Below are 25,508 nucleotides of genomic sequence, written 5' to 3' on the forward strand. Positions count from 1 at the left end.
CTTTAATTCAGATTTGACCAGTGGGTTTGGGAATTACTAGGGAGAATGGATAGGCTGACAAAGGCTGGTTCAAAGTCATTATTTAAGCCTCATGCACTTTAAAACATCTCAATATTTTCACTATTTTGCATTTCAAACACATCTCATTGGAAAGGTGCAAAATAATTTACATTAAGTATTAGCCTAATTTCTGAAACAGGTGAACCATAATGATTCATCTTTTGAAAAACATATCCCTTCTCAAATACTGTAGACTAACAATTTCATATGTGTATATACTCCATACTTTTCACAGACGGCTTACACATTTACTATATTATATAAAATAAGGTTGTTTCTGATGTAAGCCAGTAAGACTTCTGTAAAAACAAATATTATCTACCATTTTCTTTCTATAGTAGACTAAGCTTGGATTTAGCAAAGAGGAACGTCGTCTGGTCTGATTTGGATGCGTATATGCTGTGAGCAACCTCTCAAATAGATGCATGAGGGCTGTTGCTGTCACCTTGCCTAGGTAAATACAGTCAGGCTAACGACTGACGGATGAGGTGTGTTTTGCTGCGGCATAGCTAACGCGTATGAGCTACCTTGTTTTAAAACCGGCGTGGAGACAAGGCACGGCACTTTTATTGCGAGATAAACCAGGTGAGGCCAACCAAAAGCAGCAGCGTAGTGCTGACCTCCCCAAGCAACCTAGCTGCAGCTTGTCTGATTTTACAGGTGTGTAGCTACCACATTAAGTTTTCGCTGCAAAAAACCTCACAAAACCTAAACAAGGCCCTGTGCCACTGAAGACAAAGCCCAGTGTAAGTGACTGTATATGTGACAGGAGATTTACATTAGCCTGTTGGGGGAATGGTACTGGTCTTACCCAGCAGCGTGCGATCTAGCGTAAGCAGTAATAAAACTGCCTGAAAAAAGGCAAACCAGCCTGTACTGAATTCCAGCCCACTGTGACTGCCAGACTTCTCCCAGTCCCCATTGTTTCCCCTTAAGTGCTGCACGTATCCTTGACCCCCTTCTTGTGTTTAGTCTCACACATATTCACCTACAAAGTTTTATAACATTGAGTAAAAGAACTGTTGTGTTATACCACTGACCCAACAGCAATATCGCAGGCAAGAATATTATTTTTTTATCCTTTTCCACCCACTAGTTCTCCCACATAAGCAAACACACATGCAAACACACTGAATGGTTGAGTGCATCTGAGCGTGATACCCTGTATGGCCATGTAACAGATAACGTGAGTTTGAGCAAATATTAAAAAGTCCTTTAGGGCAAAGTATTTTGCAAAGGGAGATTTAGTAACACTGAACTGAAGAATCATTACAACTTTCATATGTATATGGTCTTTGTAAGGATGCGCCTTCTCCAAATGCAAATGAAACTCAAACAGAAAAACAAGTGGAAATCATAGCTATTATTAACTAGAAAGCAAGAGACAGAATCTAGGCTTAAGTTTTACAGAACCATAAACATTAGGCGTCATCTGACTGTAGTAGGCTTAGAAATCCAAGTGGTGCATGTTGCATGCTGGTGCAAACTCAGACTTGAGAAATCAATGATGAGCAGGCAGCCAGAGATGATGGGCTGGTTATTGCAATCTCTTACATCAGATCTGTCTTGTGAATTCAGCAATCAATTGTGGTTTATTGGTGTCAAATTGGTGCAAGAGTGGAGAATCAGGCCTACTGAATGGTTTAAATGACAACAAAATGAAGACATTCTCATTAGGAAGCAGTGATCAATCCTGAAATCTTTATGTATTTTTTTCTATTTCTTTTGAAACCTTAAAATATGATATCATGAGGTCCTTTTTATTACATATGATTACACTATTTCAGTTTAGTCACTTCCTGAACTGTATTTCCTAGTTGAGTTTATTCACAAATGATTGTTTTCAACCTAAGAAATTCCAGGTTAATTCAATAGCCCCTGCTGTACAAAGTACTATAAGCTATTCATGAAGGAATGACATCTAAATTTTGTCAAAGCATGGGGAAAAGCAAAAAGCATTTATCAAACATTTGCTTAAAAATGGGCTTCAGTATAATGATCTTTTGTATTCTCTTTCCACATACCTTGATTGGCCATTTCTATTTGAAAAAAGGGGCACTTTGTGAAGTGCCACGTTTAAGTCTTTCCTTTCCCTGGCTATTCAAAGATTTTCTTTCCTTGATCTTCAGAGGAAAGTCTTGCGTTATTTCTGATGCTCCGAGCAACCGCTTTGCTCATACCCCTCAGCACGCAGGAGCCCGAATGCTTTTGTAGCACAATTGTTCGAGGTTTTTCCTTCCCCTTCATTACATATATGGCTGTTTCCCTCCAAAACTCCTGTCAGGCTCATTCCTTGGCCTACTTTTTTTCCTACTAGCCTCAATGTCATCCCTTCCTTTCACTACCCCTACTCCCAGCCAACCTCCACCACCCATCTTTATCCTGTCCTTCTCACCACAGGGGAATCTGCCCACATACCATCACTACCTCGGCAACCAGCCGAGGATACAAAGGCCGCCATCTCTATACTCTTATTAATATGCTATTGTTTCTACCGCCTTCACTTGCGATGGGATCAGCCAGGAAACACTGGTATGGCCATTTCAGCACGTCCAGCATCCCCTCCAGAGGGAGAGGGGCGGCGAACGAGTGGCAGAGCTGCCACCAACCCAGGAGGTGGGCCCGCGGGCTTCGCCCTCTCCTCAGACCTTCAACGCTTTGCCCTCCTCTCTTATTTTTGCCGTTTCCAGGGCGAACTGCTCAGGACCTTTACGAAGTCGGAGCCCAGGGCGGGCAGGAACGGCAGCAAGCCCTGTCCCCCAGTGCCGCCGGCCAGCCGGCGGACCCACCCCGTCCCCTCAAGTGCCCCCTCCTGCCCTTCCCTCAGGCGGCCTCTCCCCTTCCCCTCCCCACCCGCCGCTCGCTGCCCCGCCCCGCCCCGCCCCGCCGCCGTCGAACGCGCTCTCCCTTCCCCCATTGGCCGGCCGTGACGGCAATGGCGCGGCCTCCCCGCTGCGCAGGCGCAGTGGTGCCCGACTCAGGGGCTCGCGCGGGTGTCCGTTGCCCCGCCTCGCCCCCCCCCCCCCCCCCCCCCCCCCCCCCCCCCCAACGGCTTTCCGCGAGCTGCCGCGGCCGTTGTTGTCAGTTGCGTCTCGGAGTCGCCGCAGCGGCAGGGCCCGGCGGAGCGCAAACCAGCCAGCTGGTCGCGGGGTAGGAGTCGCCGCAGCCGCCGCCCCTGAGCTCCCGCGGCCCAGCTGAGCTTCCCCGCTGCTGTCCTCGACCCCTTTTCCCTCCCTTCCCGCCGCGCTCCCCGTCCCCGCTCCCGAGGGCAGGCGCGGCGGGTGCTGCCCATGCAGGGGGCGGCGCGGGGTGCGGCGGCCCGAGGAGACGCCGCCGCTGCTGCAGGCAGTAAGTTGCCGGCGGGGTTGGGTCGGGTTCAGCTTGGGCTGGGCCGGTGAGGACGGGGCCGGCCCGGTGGGGTGTGGTGGGTTCCCGTCCTCCCCTCCCTTCGCCTTTCCGTTTCTCCCGGACCCGGCCTCGCCCGTCGCGCTCCTCCCGGCCGGCCCAATGGCGGCCTCGGCCCAGGAGGAGGCGGAGGGGGGACGTTTCCCGGCCGCCGAAGGTCGGTGTGTCGGTGCTGCCCGGGGCTTGAGGAGAGGGATTTGGGGGAGGGGAGGAGCGGGTGTTACTGCGGGGACGGCGGGCTCCCGGCGGGAGCCTCCTGTGCCCCCTGGCGTGGCACAGCCCGGCGTGCCCCACGCGAGTCCTCTTCCCCCTCCGAGGCAGTGTCCGTGCGACACGTCCCCGTCCCCGCGGCAGCAGCGCGTGTGGCGAGGCGTGCGTGTGACCGGCTCCCGGCCGCTGCCATCTGACCCCGCGCGTGTCTGTGCCCGTGCGTGTCCGCCGGGGTGTGTGTCCTCGCCGTTCGCCCTGGAGCAGCGTACGCGGGGTCACCGCGGGAAAAGTGGCGGGGAGTTTGCCCCTCCGCCACCCTGCTGCCCTCGCCAGCTCCGCCGCCTGTTTTCTGTCGCTTGGAAAAAAAGATAAACAAGCGAGGCTAAAGCTCTCCGGTTAGAGAGTCGGTCCGGTCACGGGTGCGTTTTGGGGGAATGACGGTGCATCTTACCCCTCGGAACCAGGTGCATAGCCAACAGGTTTGCTCAGAATGCAAGCTGGCGTCTTTTCTGTTCACAGAGCTGGAGCATGCCCCTGACAGAGGCTGAAAGCACAAGTGTCCCTCGTTCTTTGTCAATATGCATATTGCTTCTGTCAGTACACTTACTGTGTTGAATTTACTGCCTTTAGATTACTATAGAAATTGGTCGGATAAGTAGGCGAGTCCTGGAGAGGGGTCTTTGTGTTTTTTACTAGGTGGGTTTTGGCACTCAGGTGGTACTCCACTACTAAAATTTATGGAAGATTACTTTTAAAGATGTTTGTGGTTGATGTATGGTCTTGGTAATAACTGAAGGACAGATGTGTGGTTGGTTTTGGTGGTGTTTCTTTAATAAGTAGACTGAATAAAGTATTGGAGAACATCCACTAGGGAAAAAGCCTATATTGTGCAGGGGAAGGTTGGCAACAAGTGTGACCTATTTTCAGATTGGATATTTTTATTGGTAAGGGACACTAGAACACCTGTGAAGGAGAAAGCTTGATATGGACATATAAAAAGCTTTGGGTTTTTACTTATGTATAGATAGTTTCTTACTGATCATCTTCTTTTCAAGACCTTGGTAAGAGTAGATATGCAAAGAAGTGGTTTCCTCAATGGTACCATTGCAGTTCCTGGAGCAGCTGAAGTGTATTGTATGATTTACAGCCATCTAGCATGAATGAATTGCATGCAAATCTGCTTACGCCTGCCCTCTGTAGTGCAGTTGCTACTTAGTCGTATAGGCTGCTTTTTGGAGTTGTTTATTATGGATATATTTAGATCTTCAGGCTCTGGGGAAGGACCAGTTTAATGAATCTCAGCAAAATGAAATCTATATAGAAGTGTTTACAAGCAAATGTTTATTATGTTAGAATGAAGCAGTTCTTGTAAGGTATGCACCATGAACTGGGTTAATGAATGATATGGGGGGGATTTGATAGCTCTAAGTATATAACAGAAAGTGGGAACTTGGCTGGTGGTTATTTTTGTACTATTGCTGATCCTTAGAAAGAAGGAATCTGAAACAAACTTACAAGAACTAACAGTCATTGCTACATAATGCAATCAAATATTACCTTGTGGAACACATTGAAATGTTAACTTAAATAGACTAATATCTGCCCCTTCTAGTGCATGAAAACATTCAGATTTGATGATTTAACAATAAAAGCTAAGGAGGAGAAAGTCCAGTCTTGTCTCACATTTTTCCTGAATATTCTAAATGACCAGAAAAGTGATAGAATGATGGCATGGTTTTTCAAGTGGTTGGTAAAAGCATGTAACACCAGAAGTGCCTGGTGTAGGCAAGGTATCGTCTAAGACAGCACATTCACCTGGCTCTTAAGAGAATCTTTGTGATCCACACCTAAAGCTTCCAACAAAAACAGGGAAAAGGGAAGATGACATCGTAAGTGGACTCAATGATAAACTGTGTATTTTTTTTTTTCTTTTTACACAATCGAGAAGCAAGAAAGTACAGATTGAGTTCTGGATGCTGAAATTTCTGTACAGGTTACTGCTGGTCCTTGAATCGTCTTGCTATGAGAATTGATATTCCCATGTGGTGTGGGTGGTTGCACTTTAGATACAGTCTGCTTTCTGATTATTTTAAACAAATAGCATGTTAAGAGTATGCATGTTAATATGCTACTGCAGATATTCTTCTACTTGCAGTAGTCATCTTCCTCATGCACTGTTCTGACCAACCTGATCTCTTTTAAGGCTCTAACTTGCTGCCTTTGAGATCATATTTGAATAATTCTTTTGCAGTCTGCACCTTCGGTGTATCATTGTCCTTTTTATCCCAACTGTAATGCCAAACTAGTGCCTTTGTCTTGCTTTGCCTGCCTTGCTTTCAAGGGCACAATATCCTGGTGCAGCTAGCTCTTTTCCTCAGAATGTGTGTCTCATGACATAATGCACTACTTTTCTTGGATTTTGTCTCCTTTCAAAATTCCACTGAAATGCTCTAGCTGTAGAACTTCTTCAGGAACTTTTGTCCATTCCTACTTATTCATGTTTTCTACTTACGTCTTAAAATAAGAAACTGATGAAACATGGTTGAGATCAGGGACACTGTCTTTTGTATATAGCGCTGAACTGCAGTTATGAGGAATATAGTAATATTAAATTGTATAAGCTCTTAACTTTACTAACCTATGAGGTTCTGCATCTTCCTTGTCACGCTACTTTCAAGCACTTAACAGGAATCCTACAGCTCTTGTAATAATGTAAAGTAGCTGTTGTTTTAATACACATAACAGTATTATGTAAGAGCTTAAGAGGATTTGAAAAACTGCATATTCACTAACAATTCTAGGATGACTTACCCTGGCAGAGTTCTAGTACACATAAGTTGATTAAGTCACCAATGTTAAGGACTTAATGAGGAAAAAGTGCTGTGTAGCTCTTACACTTGTGAAATATAAAAGAGAGCATGTTTGCTTTCTGAAAAGCTGAATCTCTCAGTTGTACAGTGATGTTCTACAACAGTGTTGGGACATGAATGTTGGACTGAATTTGACAGGCTGGTTTTTGCTCTTCATATATCATTCTGTGTTTTCTGCAGCAGTCTCCTGTTTAGTTACTCACTGGACTTAAACCAACTTTACCTGAGAGATAAGATGATAGCCTAGACTTCTATAATTTTAGTTCATGTTCAAGCATGGTGAATTCTAGGTGTCTGCCAGTTCCTAACTAACTAATTTAGGATGCTATAAATGAGGATAAAGTATTGAAAATAAGTAACTGTAGGTTGGGGTAGGTGCTATTTCTTAAGGTTTAAGTAGCTTATGTACTAGAAGGAAAATGTCAGTATCCCAGAGGTAACTAGACATAAAACTTAAGTATGGAATTGACTTATCAGAGAGGTTGCTAAACAAATAAATCTGAAATTTGAGCTCAGAGATCATTTTAAGAAATTTCATAGAAAGTATTATTGCTCATAATAGGTACTAACAATACATGTGCATATTTGCATCTGTTTACTCATATTAGAGCTAGCGTTTGATGCTTTCACCTCCCTTGATACAGAATAAAAACCATGTTTGTGATTCTGAATTTACACAACAAAGATGACATTGGGTGTTGTTACAACAGTGGTAACTTAGTATTAAGCCACACTGAAGTGCTCATTCATTAATGGTGCGATGTTTAGAGTTCCTGTTAGTGGTCTTTGCTACACTGGCATGAGAAAGTTACATGGTAATGTTAATAAACAGGCATTAGAAAGAGATGAAACAATTCTAAGAATTCATGAACATGGAGTAGATGAGGTGATTCCTCTAAAAGTGTCCAGATTGGCAGAATAGGAATCAGAGTTGTCTGTTTTCTGCAAAGTTCCTGCAGTGGACTTCCTAGAAATAAAGATGTAACATCCTGTCTAAAAGATAGTGATACAGTCATGAATCACAATAATATGACTTCTGTCTGATATGCAGAGAGTTTCTTCATCAGTTTCATGTTCCTAGTTATTTTTTTTGAGGACAGGAGGAAGAAGAAAAAAGGAAAACGTGATGAGGTTTAGAATATTAAAGCCTGTGAGAATTACTTGGATACTGCTTATCAAGATTAGAAAAGTATAATTTTGGGCTAGAGAGTCCAACTACCATGAGTTATCTCTGCTGCTTATAAGATGGTTGACTGAAAAGCTTGTTGGTTTCTGTGATCTTCAGACTTCTTTGATACCACATCTTGATTGGTTAGGTTTATGAATGTCTGTAACTAAGATACTGTGTTAATTTCCTGTAGCTAAGGAGAAATTTTTATTTCAGTAGGAACTGCAAAACATGATCATTTCAATTGAAACTAATTTTTTATACATCATGACATCACAAGATCTGAACAGAGTTTTATAACTGATTTACAGATACAGAAAGAAAATACTAGCAGATATCATAAAATGTGGAGCAAGTAATTTTTAAAAGATGTTATTGCATACTACTTTGCAGAAGATAATTTAGGGGACATGGCCATTTGGGAAGGTCTGGTATTCTTCTCTTCCTCTGCAATAGTATTTTAAGAGCAGCTTTAGATCTCTAGTGGTGTGTTGCTGAAGCATCTGATAGGTGAACAGGGTGATGGTGTCTGTATTACTTTTTTATTTGTTTAGCTACGTAATGGATTTGGAGAGTAGGTACAAGAGGAAAACAGAGACATGAAATTAATTGCTTTTGGAGCTGTGACTGGTGTGAGGACTTTAAATGGTGTCAAGCTATTGCTGAGTTCTCAAATCCATAAGGCAGATTGCGTAGAAATGGAAAGTGCCTTGTGAACTACAGTGATGATCAGAGAGGTTATGAAAGTATTTGGCTTCTAACACGTTTCACAGCTAGAGGTGGTTGGAATCAATGCCAGTGACTACTAATAGTGGGTTTGTCAGTGGATTATAGTTTGATCACTTAGCACATATGTCCTCTTAATAGCTTTGGTGTCTAGTCTGTAATCACAAGCTTGCCATTACTACTACTACTATCTTGCTATTACTTTGCAGTATATACCTACCTCAGTGTTGTCTGTATTTTTTTCTTTTGCCTATGTGTTGTGAAAGAGGAAATATACATTCTTGACTTTTAAAATGGGGGGCCTTGAAGGACCAATTTAGATCCAGTGGCTTTTTTTGCTTGTCTGTATTGAAGATGATTCTCACAAAGGTATTGACTATCTAGTGGAGTTTCTACAACACAGTTCTCAAATTTTAGCTTGCTGTTTACTTATGTTCTGCAAACAGCTCACCGCAGCTTTGCAAACCTGTGTGAAAGAAGAAAGTTTAAACTTTCCATACTTGATGTAACTGTACTGTGACTTCAAGAAAACAGGATGGCAGACAGCAATCTGTAGGTCTAAACGTTTGAGAATTTATTGTCTAAGACATAAATGTATTATTTGATGATAAACCTGAATCGTGTCATATTTAAATTTTATTTTTCTCATACGTTGTAGCTGCCTCAAAGCCTTGCTCTTAGATCTCAGGTCATGCAGGCTCTCTTAATTTTTTGTTACAAAACAATATTAGTAACTTTTATTTCTTCTCAAATACATAATGCTACCTCTTCCCCCTCCAACCTTTTGTTTATAGGTCTGTGAACAATGTTTTAAGTTTATTGGCCTGCCAAATATTTCTGCTGCTGGCTGTTCACTGAATAATGGACCTTAGAGTTGAAGCATTCTTGTTAGCATTTGTTTTTATTTCTGGATTCTAAGAAGAGTTTAAGGCTAGGCATCAGTAGCTCTGCCTGCGATACATCCTAAAATAACAAAGCACTAACACTTCACTACAGGCTTCCCAAACGTTTAATAGCAAAAATTAATCGGCAATTGGCAGCTCCCATATCTTTCCAGACCAAATTCTGGAGACTATTTAAAACTAGGGAATGTCATTAAATTGTGCAAGTTAATTCTTCTTTTTATGTTTGGAACATAGAACTACTTGATAACTCTATCTTCATCATTTTAGGTGTAGCCATGCTGATATGGTAGAGGGACTTGCTGATACATCTTGACATTTTAGTAACGTACTGTGAGGTGGATGCTGATGTTGTGGAAGATGACTGTGAGGCCTACTATGAAAATGAAAGTGCATATATGCCTTAAAAAATCTACGGTAGTGTTTTATTGTGGAACTTGTCAGGAGCAGGAGAGTTCATGGGGTTTGTCATCAGTGAAGGCGAAGATATGCGTGTATGCTGTGGTGCAGTCACGCAAAGTGGAAAATAAAGCATTAGATAACGTTGTGTGTATAAGGGCTGAGTTGTAATGCCACTGTCCCCACCCCCTAAGAATGCTGCATCTGCAAAGTGTTTGGCTGTCGGGCAGGTATAGATTGCCATCGCTTCTTTGAGTACCTTTGAATGGTAGTTGTGAAGGCTTAGGTCACAGGAAGGTGTGGGAGGAAGGGCTTTGCTGGGCTGTGACACCTGTGTGTGGAAACAAAAGGAGAATACAGGTTCTTGGGATCCCAAGTCCCATATTGTGTCTTGAATATTCAAGGAATATTGGGTAGTATGAGGCTTAAAGTTTCAAATACTCTGGAGGAATTATTGAATCATGACTAGTTTTCAGAATATGTGGTATGCATTAAGTGTGTATGTTCTTCACACTTCACTCTTGCAATGCTTTGTACCTGTTTCTGGCGTGTTGGCTCTTCCTTATATAAAAGGATCGAAAGGCCTCTGGGGGAAGTAGACTGACACACTGGTGAAGGTGTAACATCACATATAAGTTGTCTCATACAGTAACAAAGACAGACTGTTTTTAAAGGTTCATAGATTAGGCTGTGAAGGTATCTCTTCGTAGGGTAGCAGATAAAAATTGATAGGAAATATTGGTAAAATGTGGAAAAATATACTTGCACAGTTTGGATACTGAGTTGATACTTCCTTCAGTTTGCTCTCAAATTTTAATGATTTGTACAAATTGCTTTCAGAGTAAAAAAAATTGCTTCTGGATCTCTGAGATCAGTTTATGTCAAATCTTCATTTACTGTTTCTAGGAAGAATAGCAACATAAGTCTTACACTCAACATATAATTATGTAGTAAATAAATAATTGGTATAGATACTGTTATTCATCTGAGACAAAAGAGAACAAAAGGAGAAACAAGGAAATTTATTTAATCTATCTTGTGGATGCATATAATATGTACATCCACTGAACTAGTCATCCCAAACTCCTGTTACAGAAAACAAAAATGCGTGCTTTTAAGATATGATTCATTTGATCTATTTAGCTGTCTGCTTTAGGGTGCAATTTGTTTTATCATAGACTCTTATCTGTGGTGACTGAGTCTCCGTTTATTGTGAAGAGAGACGGGAATGGTTAGCTGTCTGTGGACGGACAAGTCCCAGTGAAGATTACTTCAGCTTTTATGTCTGTTAGCCTGATAATGCAGGGAAGTTTTTGCATTGATAGTATTGTAACATTTTGTTGAAATGAGATGTTAAGTCTTCATTTTTCTAAAGTAAGTAGCTAATACACACTTTAAGATGAACCAGGCTGGTCTTGAGTATAATGTATAATATAATGAAACTTTTTGGACAGGATGAATTGCTTAAAGAAAAACTAGTGTCTCTGAAACATGCTGTCTTTCTAAACAAATCTATTAGAGATCTCTACATCCATCTTTTAGAGATGGTTGAATCACAGTACTGTTGTTAAGCCTCTTAATAGGATGCATGTGATATTACAAAACGGCTTCTGCAGATCTCTGGTACAGAGGCTGTTTGCAGTGTTTTGTGGGATAGGGTATATAAGCTTCTATTAAAGGAAGGATCTGTTCTGAATCTACTTACTAGTAAATGTCTACATTGCATAAAATGAATATCAGGGGCATAGCTGAATTCTGCTATAGTTAGGGAAAACTGCATTTGAAAACAATAATTTGCCACATGGATTAAATACTGCTAATGGTTAGCAAGCTCACCAGCTAGAAAACCCAAACTCTCTAATGCTGAAAAATGAACTTATAAGGGACTTGAGATAATGTGAATTAAAAGAAAGGTAAATATTTTCTGTGATATAACTGGCTCTTAAATGTTTTTCCTCAGAGTGTAGTTTGGCTTGCTGGCAAAGCATGGCTGGTCAAAATTTTGATTATCCCAGAGGTCATATTGTAAACTGGATCACTGAAATGATCTGTCATTAAAACTAACCTTGTTTTGGAGCATGATATGTTAAATCTGGAAGTTTTGGGTGATTCCATTTATAGTTAGCCCCAAAAGTTTTACTGATGTAACTAAGGAGACAACTGCAAAGAAAGGGTCACAAAGAGGCTTCAGTTGGAAAGCTGGTACCTTGTGAAAGTGCACTCTTAGTTGATCCTTCAGTGCTTTCAAAAATTCTGCTTTCTTACTCTAGAGAGAAACTGAGAAAAAGAAACTACTTCTCTGAAAAGTATTGGCATAGCAAGTGTGATCCTTTAGGTAGCATATTTAAATTGTAATCAAGGTTTATATCTATATGCACTATGACAGTTTTGTATCCATTTCCTACTAATCAACAATTTGTATCCATTTCCTACTAATGAACAATTTGTAATTTTGGTATGTTCACTTCAAACCGTGTGTGTGTTTAAGATCCTTGTGTTTAGCTGTGGGAGCCTCATCTCTGAAAATTTATTTTAAAACCACAGAATTAAAAGTTAGTTGGTGGAGGTATTGTGGAGACTTTATGTTAAACTGTTAATAAATCTGCATTAATTTTATTTCAGCTAATGGGGCTGCAACATTAGTAAACATAGTTTATTTTCCATTTCTGTAAGCTCTTATCCTATTGATTACTGTCTGATGTATTTCTCCATGGCTTAAGCATAACTGATTTTTGCTGGAATTTTGTTGACAGGTTGATGTTTATGTGTACTCTGTCATTTAGAGATAAAACACTTGTTGAGTTTATATAAAGATGGTTGAGAGTGTGCCAAGTGAAGAAAATAATTAGTATAAATCTTTCCTTACTGCTGAGTGTTGTAGTTTCTTAAATTCATACAAGTTATGTTCTGTTACATCTGGCTGGGCTTGCTGTCTGCCTTCAGCTTTGCCAGGGATGAAACCTTCTTGAATTTAAGAAAGAAAAGCTAAGTCAAAACTGACTGAGTTTTTTTAACCTCCATCTTTCTTACCTCTTCCAGTAACAAAACTTTGATTTTGCCATGCACTAAGAAAGCTCTGTCTTGTTTGCGGGTGGTGTTTTTCGAATCTGAGACATAACAGAAAATCTATCTTAAAGCCATGCGTCTTCTGCTCAGAGAGTAAAGGTGTTTCATGATCTGGGCAGGATTTGTAGGATGTGATGAATTCGTGTGAATAGAGATGTAAATCTTGAAGTTTGACTTAACATTCAAGAAATAAATAGTCTGTAAAAACTTGAGCACTGGAGTTTGTTGTTGGTAGCTTCAGTTGCATAGGGAATGGCTGGCTGTTTTTGACACAACTTTTATGGTGTTTTGTCTTTCTTAAATTTAAGGGTTCTAAAACTTTTAAGTAGTTTAGTATAAGGTATTGACTATAGGATGCATTATGGTTAAAACAGATTTGAAAGGAGGCATGATGTCCTAGTGGCAGTAAAAAAAGTTGTCTTTAAGTTTGTGTGTTCTTTTATTTTTATTTAATCTAGAAGCAGTAAAGAGTCTGATTAGGGTGCTGTGGAGACAGCAGTTCTAGAAAGTGTGTTCGGGTGGGGTTTTTGGTGGGTTTTTTTCTGTTAAATGCTTGCAATCCTTTTAGGATTGAGACTCTGGCATTGCACAGCCATATGGGGCACCGCTGATTAATATCTCCCCTGTTGCTTCATACAGGTTAAGGTGAGGTGGTTTATGTGTGAAAATGGACTATTTTACATTAGCCTGCATTTTGGGGGTTAGGTCAGTATGATGGTACATTATATAACAAAGCATTATATGAAAACATTATGTCAGTGCTCAGTAGTAGTTAAAAACCCCAAACTGGCCTAAGTAAGTAGTATAGAACAAACCAGAAAATGTGTAGAGAAAGGTGAGAAGAATGCTAAAGCCTGTGGAATAACCTCTGGAATAAAAGGAGTGACAGACTAGGACTTGAACAAGACTGAACTGAAGCTAGGAAGGGAGGAAGCTAAAACTGTGAGTTGCTTGAGGCAAGGTAAATAGAGTATGATAGTTCTTGTTTTGGAACAGACTGAATGAGAAGATGCACAAATTATCAGATGATTAAAAACAAACAGGAGGAAGTGGTTCTTCTCACAGCACATAGTTAAAGTATTAAACTCCTTGTTCCAGGGTGTTCTTGATACTAAAAATTCACATGCTCTAATAAAGCACCTGCCCAGTTTCACAAGGAGGGGTGGGGTGGAATCCATCAAGCATTATTAAACATAAAGCCACTGCCCTCTCATGTAAAGAATTTTCTGTATCTCTTAAAGATAAGGCAAGTTTCATTATCTGTTATGCTTGCCATTGTGCTGTGTTCTTCCCTGTGCATCCTTTAATGGTTACTTACCAGGTAGGAGGGTGTTTGACATGAGCATTTGGTTTAATGTAGCATTCTTTAATCTAGTTTTGTGCTTTCTGGAATAAGGATGAGATGGTATTACATGGGTAATTGGGAGCGGTAGGGGAAGCTTTGCAAGATGAGCAGTATGGGCTGTGTTGGGAAGCAGATATGCCAAACCCAATTTTGATACTATGGCATCTTCTAGTGAAGTGGAGTGGTTTTTGGAAGAGCATCTGAAGCATAGTGCTTAATAGCAGAATGAAAGGGTACAGTAACATAAAACCCAATGAAGGTTTTTTAAAGCTTGATGATTATCTTTAAAGAAAAACACCCAAACCCCAATGTTTATATGATAGTTACACTTACCCTGTTCCTTTTCTAAGTTATGAGGCTTCAGAAGTTGATTGATTTCATTCAAATTTTACAGGGGTGGAGGTCTCAAACTGAATTCCCACGGACTTTGTGGCAGTAGACAGCTGGATAGAGAAGTTATACCATGGCTCCAGCTGAGAGAAGCAGTAAGGTGAGCTTGTTAAACATCAGAGAATCCTCACAGGACCCCCAACCTTGTAATTGAATCCATATGAAACCAGGTTCATTAGTTTCACTGCCTGTGAAATAACTTGTTTAGCAGGGAGTGTTTTTAATCTAATGCTTACATTTCAACTTGAGAATAACTAATGTAAGGGGCTGTTTGTTTGCCAGCTTCCTTTTCAAAGATTTTGTTTTTGAAGTTCAGTTTTGAAACTGTGAAAATATATTCTAAAGAGCTATGTTTTCTGTATTTTATTGAGTTGGCAATAAGCCATCTAATTTTCATATTTCTAGCTACTTTGCACTCAAAGTGAGAGAAATGGTTAGCTTTTTGATAGCTACAGATTTTTATTTGAACCTCGATCTAAGTTTAAGATGCAGGAAAAGTTTTTGGGAAGCTTTGTGTGTGGGGGAAAAAAAGGACGATGGGATATAAGACCTTCAAAACCAGGTTTGATTATGAATGTTTTATAAGTTGGATCTTGTTTGCTTAAATGCCAAATTAACTGGTAAGCAGGAGTTCAGCACAAATAAGCTGAACTCTTGAGTTCTCTCCCCTTCCTTCCCACTCTTCTTCCCCTTCTCCTGACTCATTCCCAGGACTACTGAACATACGCAGCCTACATGCAAACTTTTTAACACTAGTTTTTATAACTCCAGTCAAAATATTTAACAAGACATTTTATTTAGCACTAAGAGTACATCTAACCCAAATGTTTCATTTCAGCCTGTAAAGCTTTGTTCGTTTGTTGTAATTACAGTATTGATTGATAATGCTCAAACTAATTAGAGTAACAAAATTAAGTCTTGTATGTCAGTCTGAGCTTTGCTAAACAGGAAGCTGTTAAAGGGAGAAGGTAAAAGCCCAAAGTCATGCCATCAGAACTTCATATTAGAGCTCTTTAATGCTGCAACATGAAGGAATATGCCAAAAATAAGATAAATCAAGCATGTTTCTCTTGTCAATATTCTGTGCTGCCCAGCTGATTTCTAATGTAGCTGGGAAAGTTACACATTTCAGCTTTGCCAATTTTAACCATCCTTGTAATACTAATTTCTTCAAGTGTTGCTTGCAAGGTTTCTAACTCAAGAACATGAAGGCCACTGAGTTTCAGAGAAATTTTCATTATTGCGCTGTTGAAATTCACTTTCTTCAAGCATAGTGATAATGTGATTTCAGAAATCTGTTGGCTACCACAGCATGGCTTATCAAACCCTTTGCAAAAACCCCTGAAGAATTTCACAAGTAATCTGTAATAATGTGCCAATGTAACTTTAAGGGAATTACAGGATAATAATTTTTGCTTATTTTTATACAACTATATAATCTTGTCTCTTTATTTTTAGGTATGCTTGGCCGTGACAATGGACTATTTATTTGCATCAGATACTCTTATATGAAAAGATCACGTATCCAAAGAGCTTAAATATTATTTCATCTTCTGAAACAGAATGGCAGGCTTCAAACGAGGATATGATGGAAAAATTGCAGGATTGTATGACTTGGATAAAACTTTGGGCAGAGGCCATTTTGCTGTGGTCAAACTTGCTCGGCATGTCTTTACAGGTGAAAAAGTAGCAGTAAAAGTAATTGACAAGACCAAACTGGACACTCTAGCCACTGGACATCTTTTTCAAGAAGTTAGATGCATGAAACTAGTGCAGCATCCCAATATAGTACGGCTATATGAAGTGATTGACACCCAGACTAAGCTTTATCTTATCTTAGAGCTAGGTGATGGAGGAGATATGTTTGATTACATCATGAAACATGAAGAAGGTCTGAATGAGGATCTAGCAAAAAAATACTTTGCTCAAATAGTTCATGCTATATCCTACTGCCATAAACTGCACGTAGTTCATAGAGACTTAAAACCAGAGAATGTGGTCTTCTTTGAAAAACAAGGACTTGTGAAATTGACTGATTTTGGCTTCAGCAACAAATTTCAACCTGGGAAGAAGCTCACCACAAGCTGTGGATCTCTTGCATATTCTGCTCCTGAAATTTTGCTTGGGGATGAATATGATGCACCAGCAGTGGGTATGTCCTCTTTGAATTCAACCAGTAATCTAAACCTAAGTACCATGATGTTGTACTGCTCTGTTTCTGTTTTGAGATAATGCCATATGTGGAAGCCAGCTAATTGGCAAGAAATAATATTATAACCTGGATGTGTTACACATGAGTTAATGCTGGTGCAGCTGTGTTTGAAAGAGATACTCGGACATACTCAAAAATACTTAAAACTTCTTTTTGTATGAAATTATGCAATTGTATACATCATAATTAACCTTTCTATTAATAATAATGTGAATGCAATGTGTGTATTGTACTTGCTTTGTTAGAGGACTCAACTTCTTTTCAGAAAAGTGCCTGGTTTTAATTTTTTTACATCACACCCCCTGCCCGCAAAAAAACCCCAACCACTCAGTGATTTTTCTTTGCTCAGTTTAGCCATATAAGAATGAAGTTGTGAGCACAGGCTACTTAAGTGTTCTGTTGCGAGGTGGTAGGAATCCATTTTTAATAAGTACTAACTTGGCTATAGGAGGAGACAGGGAATTAAGGAAGGTTTTAACTCCCTATTCCCATTGTATGTGCTTTTCTTGTCTGTGAACTGAAAGTAGGGGGTGAGTTCCCAGTTGCTCCCAATTCTTTAAAAGGTAAGAGAAATGGTAATGTGTAAATTAGTCTTCATGTTTCTAGCTGGAAAGTGGAGTGTGCTAGACAGACTATGACAGATAATTCTCTTACTGTTATGTCTACTGCATATGCTATTAGAATTAACTTAGAGGATTTTTTAAATAGCTGTAAACATTGATAGTCACTGAATAATGTCCTGTAGTCATACAGATTGCTTGTATCTGTTGGTTCAGGTAGAACTTGCTTCTCCAACAAATTTAGGTACATATAATTCCAAATGATCCTTCAAAACCAGGTTATTGTAGTTAACATGCCTCTTGTTCTTCTGTGCCCAGTATCTGATACTTTTGCTGTCTTAACACCTGTTAGGATGCTGTACATGGTGCTCTGTGTGTTTTGCTATGGTTATAGTAGTGGCTGTAGTGATGGTTTAAATTAAGACTGACTTATGCAATTTTTTTGCTAATTTACTGGGGTAATCAATCAGCTAATTTTGTATGCTGACAAGGTATTCCTGCACACTGCTGAACAAAAATTCTTGCATTGTATTTAATATAAATATTTTTAGCTAGTGGATCTTATGGTCTTTGCGTAAACATTTGAATATCACTTTATGACTTCTAACTTTGAATAGGTATTTTACTGTGGGTTTTCTGGACCTGAAAGTACTTTCTCAAGTGTGCTATAATTAGGAATTTTAGATGTCTGTGCTATTTGTGGTTTTGTAAATCCATGTTGATGCCACAGTGATGCTTGACGAAATGATTTCTATTTAAGAGTCAAATCATAGAATGGTTTCGGTTGGAAGGGACCTCAAAGATCATCTAGTTCCAACCCCACTTGCCACGGGCAGGGACACCCTCCACTAGACCACGTTGCCCAAAGCCTCATCCAACCTAGCCTTAAACACTTCCAGGGATGGGGCCTCCACAACCTCTCTGGGCAACCTGTGCCAGTGCCTCACCACTCTAATAGTAAAGAATTTCTTTCTAATATCTAATCTAAATCGACCCTCCTTCAGCTTAAACCCATTACCCCCTTGTCCTGTCACTACACTCCCTGATAAGCAGTCCCTCACCATCTTTCCTGTAGGCCCCTTCAGGTACTGGAAAGGTACTGGAAATGTTTTAGGTGAGTTGGTTCTGGTTTTATTAGTGGCAAGCTAGAGATCCGAACTGTTGAGTTCTTCTGTGTTCTGCTATGTCTTTTCATTTTGAGAATTTCCTGAAGAATGAGTGTAACTGATTGCAATGGCCTCTGAAATTAGATGGAAAAGTGCATTTGTTAAATATTCTGTACAGTGCCTTATATGAATTTTTTCTTGAAAAATGGAGTAACAGTCAAATTTTGGAGGATGAGCAAAAACTGAACTTTTGATATTGCTGCTCAACTGAAGATGCTTGGAAGAAAGGTGTATGGGGATTAATACAGGGGCACGGGGAGGGCATTAAGAGCATTATGACCAGATGGTCCAAATTGAATTATATAGTTAACAAAGCACACTTTAAACCTCCTAATGATAAATATAAGAATGGTGGCATCACATAAATAGTTTTTTAGAGGATTTTGAAAGCAATTAGGTTGGTAAACTTTTGAATAGTACTACAAGAAAATGGTTGAATGGATTCTGAGAGGAGGTGGTCTGGCTAATATAGAGTAGATTGATATGAACAGTAGAAAAACTAGAAAAAATTAATTTCTTCTAGCTGATGTTTAAGAATGCTAGTAAAGTTATATTTCTGATAATATTTAAATACACATCAGTAGTTAGTTTCAGCTTACTTATTCCTCAGTATACTGTCTTGGTTACTGGATGCTAGAACTTCTATCCTAGTTGACAGATTGCAGTGTTTGTATTCTAACTCTTTTAGTGGCACAGTTTTCATTACTTTGTAATGCACTACAAAATCTCTAAAGTACTGTCAGTACAATAGTTACAGAATGAAAATATCAAAATTTGCTACAAGTTGCCAATAAGATAATGACCTTGCAGAGTCTGGGTTTTCCTTTTCTGAGGGTAAAAAGGTAAGATATGCTATGTAAGCTCTCTAAATATGAATTATTTGTGTATTTTAAATGCAAAGATTGTGGGGAAAAAAATTAGAGACTTCTTTAAAGCCTTCCTTCCCCCAAATGGAGTCTTAAGTGTAGAATCTTAAAAGAATATATGTTTAGGAAAGTTATTGCTAACCATGTAATTATGCAGCTGAGAAACCAGCTCCTGCAAACCTTTCTTAACCTTTAAAGATAAACTTTCATGCTAAGATGAGGTCATACTTGCGGACTGGAAGTATGTATAAATTCAGAAGCAGACATTTTCAAAAGAGAGATTACATCAGTTGCTTTTTGATGCTAGTAAAGTGCAAGGTGTATATATAGCCTGAAATGGTGAAGCGCTGTGAACTCATGCAGCTATTGGGTGAATTGGACTATTAATATAGCAATAATAATGACTGACAATGGGAAAGATATTTTGCCAGTTAGGATGAAATTATGTTGTAGCTGAACCAATCTAAAAGCTAGTGGCTTATGAGAAAGGACATCATGCTTTCTCCAGTGTGACTACATAGTCCTGCCCCTTTGTGAGCCAACTCAAATTACTAAACTGCCAAATTAAAAAGGATTGCCCTGCTTTTACTCTGTGCATGTTAAAGTACATTTGCATTCATTATAATATTTTAAAAACCCCACACCTCTCATTTATCCAAAATTGTTAGATTCACAAAAATTATTGCGAGAAAAATTTATATGAAGGGTTTTTTTGCCAAAGACCTTTCCCACAAACATGGCTTTTCTGATGTCTTATGAATAATATTAGAATGAGTTTATAAAGGAAAAGACTTCAGATTTTCTTGCCACAGAGCTGAAATATTCAGGGCAAATCCTTTATGAAATTATATGCTTAATAGATACAATGGAAAAGCTTGCTTTATGGAAAGGTAACTGTTTCAGCTAGTTTAGGGATTAATCTGCCATTTGTGATGCTACTTGAAAGTTTTCACACTTGAAAAGATACTAGTTAATTTAGGTCTCATTTCCTTTTGTGTTTAAGGCTGTAGTTAAAATTATGCAAGAGGAATATTAGGCAATGATCATATGTTCCCAGGGCTTTTCAAAAAGCTGAGTGAGTTAGATAATGAGAAGTTCTGATGCTTGTAGTTTCCCATGGTTTTTTACACTTAATTAAAATTTGTTCTAGTCAGAGGAAAGTGAGAGGACTGTTGTTGCACACAGAGTTCACTTTGTAAATCAAATGGACATATTTTAGATCAGGGCTCTGTCTAGAGCAGTGGTGTAAATCCAGCAAACTTCAGCAGTATTCAAAAGTGGGTAACTACAGATGAGAGAATAAAGCATGCTCCTCGTAATACTTTTCCTTTGTTAGTCTACGAACATCAGCAGAGATTGGATCATTAAATAAATAGAAATCACCTCTTTCCTAGGTGATAAAGTTTAATTATAGTTTTTCAGATTAGTTGATTCTTTCAGAGGAGAGCAAGTTCTATTTTAACTGCTTGGCATCTCTATAAAGTATGAAGTGCTGCGTAGGCTACAGTTATTCTGGAACACATAGACATTTCTGATAGGTTTTTATTATTGTAGTTGGGTATTCTGTATGTGATTTTGTAGATGCATAGAAACATTTGCAGACTAAATTCATTGTTCTGGGAATGAGAAATGGGCAAATTCAGATTGTAAGATTGGGATTGTCTTTTTAGCACAGTTGAGCACAGGTCTCTGGAACAGTACTGCAATGCACAAATAACATTGTAGGTATCATCACAATTATTTAGCATTGTAGTCTGTTGTCACAGCAACTCCAAGAGAATGGTGGCAAGATGTTCCTCATAAGACATGACTAACAAGAATATTATGGTTACTGTAGCTCAATGCTATTCAACTGGCAGTTTGTAGTCCAAATCCAACTTGCTGCCTTCTTGGAAGTTGCAGGAGCCAACCACTTGATAACATTCATTACTTTGCTGGCTTTCTTGCACAACTCAGACCTGGATATCTTCTGACAGCATAGTAAGATAATGGCTGTATGTATTCATTATCTAGTCGTATATTTTTGATTATTAAAGGAAACAGAGGGTTTGTCATCCGTACCTTTCCCTTTCCTGAGGTGATGATACTGCTTTTAGACCCGCTATGCCTCTGTTGGAATGATCCCAAATTCTTTTGTTTTCTTTTTGCATCAAGCATTTGTTACCTGCATATAGTATTGCCGAAGTGTGTTTGGTGTTTCAAAGCTTCAGCCATATTTGCTAGGTGCTTGAGGATAGCTAAGTAGTCCTGATGACCCGATCTGACCTGTGTAGAGCTAGTTCTAATGCTTCTGCATGTGTATAGCACTTTATTCACAAACTGAGTGACTAATGTAAGCATAATGGCCAGTGGGTATGTACAGTAACCTTTTACACTATAAAAATGCTGAATATAAGATTTGACAGACTTGAGTAAAAAAAAAAAAGTGGTAAGATATTTGCAAGCCATATATGGTACTGAATCATTTAGCATACCTGACAGCAGTTTGGAGTTTCAGTATGCTCAAAATCAGATTACAGCCAAACTTGACAGAAATGAAAAGCAAAAATTCCTACAAAAGCTTTTCACCAATGGTTTTGTTTTGAAAATCTCCCTTTTTAATGTTGCATTGCAATACTTCAGAAGATTTATGGTTAGATATATTACAGAATGAGCTTGAAGGAGTAAGGGTGCAGAAAGCTAAAAGTGTAGTATTCAGCTGCTTCCAGCATAAGAGGTCTTCCCCTTCCATTTTGCTTGTCAGGGCAGAGCTCCTGCTTCTCATGTGCCGCACTCTGCATGGCTGACCATTTAATGATTTTTATTAGCTAATTTGACAGAAAACTTAACTTTTCTGCAGGCTTAACTTCTGCCAAGTTATCAGAGCTGTTTGTTCCGTTAGCATTGAGTGGAAGAGCTGGTGCAGAGGAGGTGAAGAGAGCATGCAGCTTGGACTAAAGGGACTAGAATTCTGGGGGGAAAGGTGGTAGGACTTGCCCCTCTTCTGTGTTAGCAAGTTTAGGTTAGATAACTCAGCCTAGCTCACTTATCTTCACATTCCATGTAAGAGAAACTCATTTGACTGAAACTCATCAAGTATCGTTGCCAGCTGGGATTAAACCACAACACTCACACTGGTGAAAAAACAGAGTCAAACTTGAAAAATGATCAGAAATGAGCTTTTTATACTTTTTTAGAAGGGGCAAATGTAAGGAATTGATTGTGGAATAATTTTAGAAAGCTTCAATCTTGAGGATATTCATGTCATGTTAACAAAGAATGTATTAAGTTTGTGGCAATTCGTATGCAGGTAGTAAAATTTATTTTTAATGGAAGGGGAGTCCAGTTCTTATGTAGTATGCTATCCTTTGATTCTTCTTTTTCTCCCCTCAATCTAATTAATTAGTTTGTTGACAAGAAAATACTTCCAGTGTCTCAAATTATTGAGGTTATGTTATAGGTATTGGAGCATTGTATTCAGAAGGGAAGTTATGATATGACTGGGCTATAATGAAGGGTAGGAGTCTGTGATCCATTCTGGACTGATTTATGCACAAATTTTAATACATTTACCAGTTAACTGCTGGGTGAAGCAAAGAATAATTTATCTGAGCGAAACTACAGAGGAGAAGCTGTCAAGATAGTCTTCAGTTACTACCATATCAGCTACATTGTACCTTAACTGTCAGGATGTTTCTTAGTCATCTTGCTGTGTTCATGGCAAAACAGTTTTCATAGTATTTAAAACTGCTGTTGTGGAGCAAGATTTCATTCTGATAAATATATCTCCATAGCCAGGAAGCTTTATTTTATGTATCTTGCAAACAAATATCCAGATTACTTATGTTCAACCCATAGCTGACTGATTTGGCAACACAGATCTGGTGGACCTAATAATGTCTACTACTACTTGGTTATAGACCAGATGCCCAAGTTTTGCATTCATGTGTAAAGCTGTACTAAGATGTTAATTTGTATAAATAAAGTACAAAGTATACATTTTACAGCTAAAATCTGTAGGAAAAGATTGTCCATCAGAAAATATGAAGGATTTCTTAGATACCTGGAGCAAATTCTTTAATATATATATAAAAGACAGACCAAAAACATTGCAGTGAAACATGCATATAAGCTGTATGTGTTGTATAGACTTTGACACGTCCGATGATTTTGGGAACATGTTTTATACAGAGAAACTTCCTTCTACATCTAATTAATACAGATTTTTATCCTGACTAATTATATTCTGGAGTAGTAATACTGGAAAGTTCATGCAGAAAATGTTGGGTTTGTTTTTAATGTAGGTTCTGTAACTTCTGAAATGTGGCTAAGCAAGAGAAACCGAAGGCGAAAGAAATGCATTTCTAAATGCAGAATTGATGAATCAGAATAAAACTGTTTTGGAGTAGAGGCAGTGGCATGAGTTCAGTAAGACCTTTCAATGGTGGTGTGTTTTGTTAAAATATCCTTACTGAAATTAGAGATGCAGTAGTTACTAAAAAATAAAGAACTATTTGTATTTTAATAGTTTTATGCAACCAGCAAAACCCATGCTAGTGTCTTCAGGGAAAAATAAGTACTAGTTGCCAGACTGAATGCAAATAAGAATCGCTTCCAAAGATAAGACTAGTTACTGATGATCATGTCTTAGTCAAATACAATAACATATATAGAACAGACTGTTTCATCAGACAGATAAGCTAATTATGAAAATAATTTGCTAAATGCCATTTGCTACTTATGCTCTTTTTTGGAGGGATAGGGGAAGGAAAAGATATCTCCTAATTCTCTTGTCTGCTATGTGTTCTAATAGTAATTTTAATTGGATTTGTAGTGCTTTAAAACAAGGAGAAAACCTAGTTCTGCCTGTTAATTTTGAAAATGTTAGCATTGATTGTAGTTGATCTCTTCCTCAGCCTTCTGCAAGGGAAGAATAAATCTCATTTCACAAAGACAAAAAAAAGCTGAATTAACTGATGGTGGCATCTCTGAAAACCAGAGAGGTCAGTATACAAGTTTATTCAAAGCCTTTTTCATGACAAGTTAAAAGAAAGGAAGAATAGTTCAGTCAGCTAAAAATAGAGTATCTGCAAAAAAATAATCTTTGTTCTTTACCCATATTCTTTAAAATTTACAACTGGTCCAGTTTGAGCATCTTCCAAATTTGTCAGCAGTCTGTGCACATGGTAGTGTAAAAATACTTGCAATGCATAGAAATGCTGAAATTGTTAACACAAAATTATCCTGGACTATCTTGGTATTGAGTTTTTATACAAGGGATACAACCTTTTAAATCTCTTTAGCTTATATAGGGGTGGAAATACTTTTCTTATTCTCCTTTTGAAGGACAAGTATATCAACAATATAATAGGCACCATTCAAACAATTCAGTAGTATGATACCAGCTTTTATCCTTTTATACTGTAGTATGTAATTTTTCATCACTGTTTTTAATAGAACTCTCATTTTCTGCAGTGTTTGATTTATCATACGAATTTTTACTCTTAAACTGTGTTTTGGTTTTTCAGACAACTATGTGAAGCTACGCTATAAATTTGAGTGTTCGTTCTTTCTTCCATAGCCTACGCTATGAACAGGATCTTAAATTTCAACTTGTAACAAGCATGCTTACCACTGTTATCCTTGTGCGTTATCAGCCTGTACCTACTGCTGAGCTCAGTGAAGGTTCACCTTTAAATTCCAATCCAAATAAAGTAGTTCATGATGGGGTTTTGTGTCCACGTTCAAAACAGCAATATTCGGATATTGCCTAGTTGCTGCCTAGCCCTGAACATGCCCATATTGCCTAGTTGCTGCCTAGCCCTGAACATGCCCAGACTGCGGAGATGCTGATGATCCTTACATTAGATTTTCATATTTAGCTCTGCATAGAAGAACTTGATACTGAAGCTGAGTCTCTTTCAAGGCTTGTCTTCAACAGGCTTCTATGGATTAGACTTTCTTCCATAGATCTGCTCTGAAGAGGTTATAGCAGTGGTCATGATAGTCTCTTTAATGTGTTAAGATAGTGGTTAGAGTAATTGCCCATGATTCTGGAAATCAGGGTTCATTTCCATCCTTCACTTATCCACAGTCTGATACCTTTGCAAAATAAACATGGAAACATTTCTGTCATCTCCATAAAAGTTGTTTTGTTTTCTTTTTTTGCTTAAGTGGCTTCTAG

At 39.0% G+C, this 25,508-nt stretch overlaps 1 protein-coding gene across 2 annotated transcripts in view; it reads left to right on the top strand.

The window, feature by feature from the left end:
* The first annotated feature begins 3,113 nt into the window (after positions 1–3,113).
* SNRK (SNF related kinase) overlaps positions 3,114–25,508 on the top strand; it is a 44,392-nt gene continuing 21,997 nt past the window's right edge. The window contains exons 1-3 of one of the 2 annotated variants that reach the window (XM_054815025.1): positions 3,114–3,408; positions 14,546–14,641; positions 16,000–16,693. In XM_054815025.1, the coding sequence (XP_054671000.1) occupies positions 16,105–16,693 (589 nt within the window). In that variant the 5' untranslated portion in view covers positions 3,114–3,408; positions 14,546–14,641; positions 16,000–16,104. The remainder of the gene's footprint in view (positions 3,409–14,545; positions 14,642–15,999; positions 16,694–25,508) is intronic. The other variant, XM_054815026.1, reaches the window with a different exon arrangement.

The sequence above is a fragment of the Grus americana genome, chromosome 2, assembly GCF_028858705.1.
Source record: "Grus americana isolate bGruAme1 chromosome 2, bGruAme1.mat, whole genome shotgun sequence".
In the NCBI taxonomy this organism is placed as follows: Eukaryota; Metazoa; Chordata; class Aves; order Gruiformes; family Gruidae; genus Grus; species Grus americana.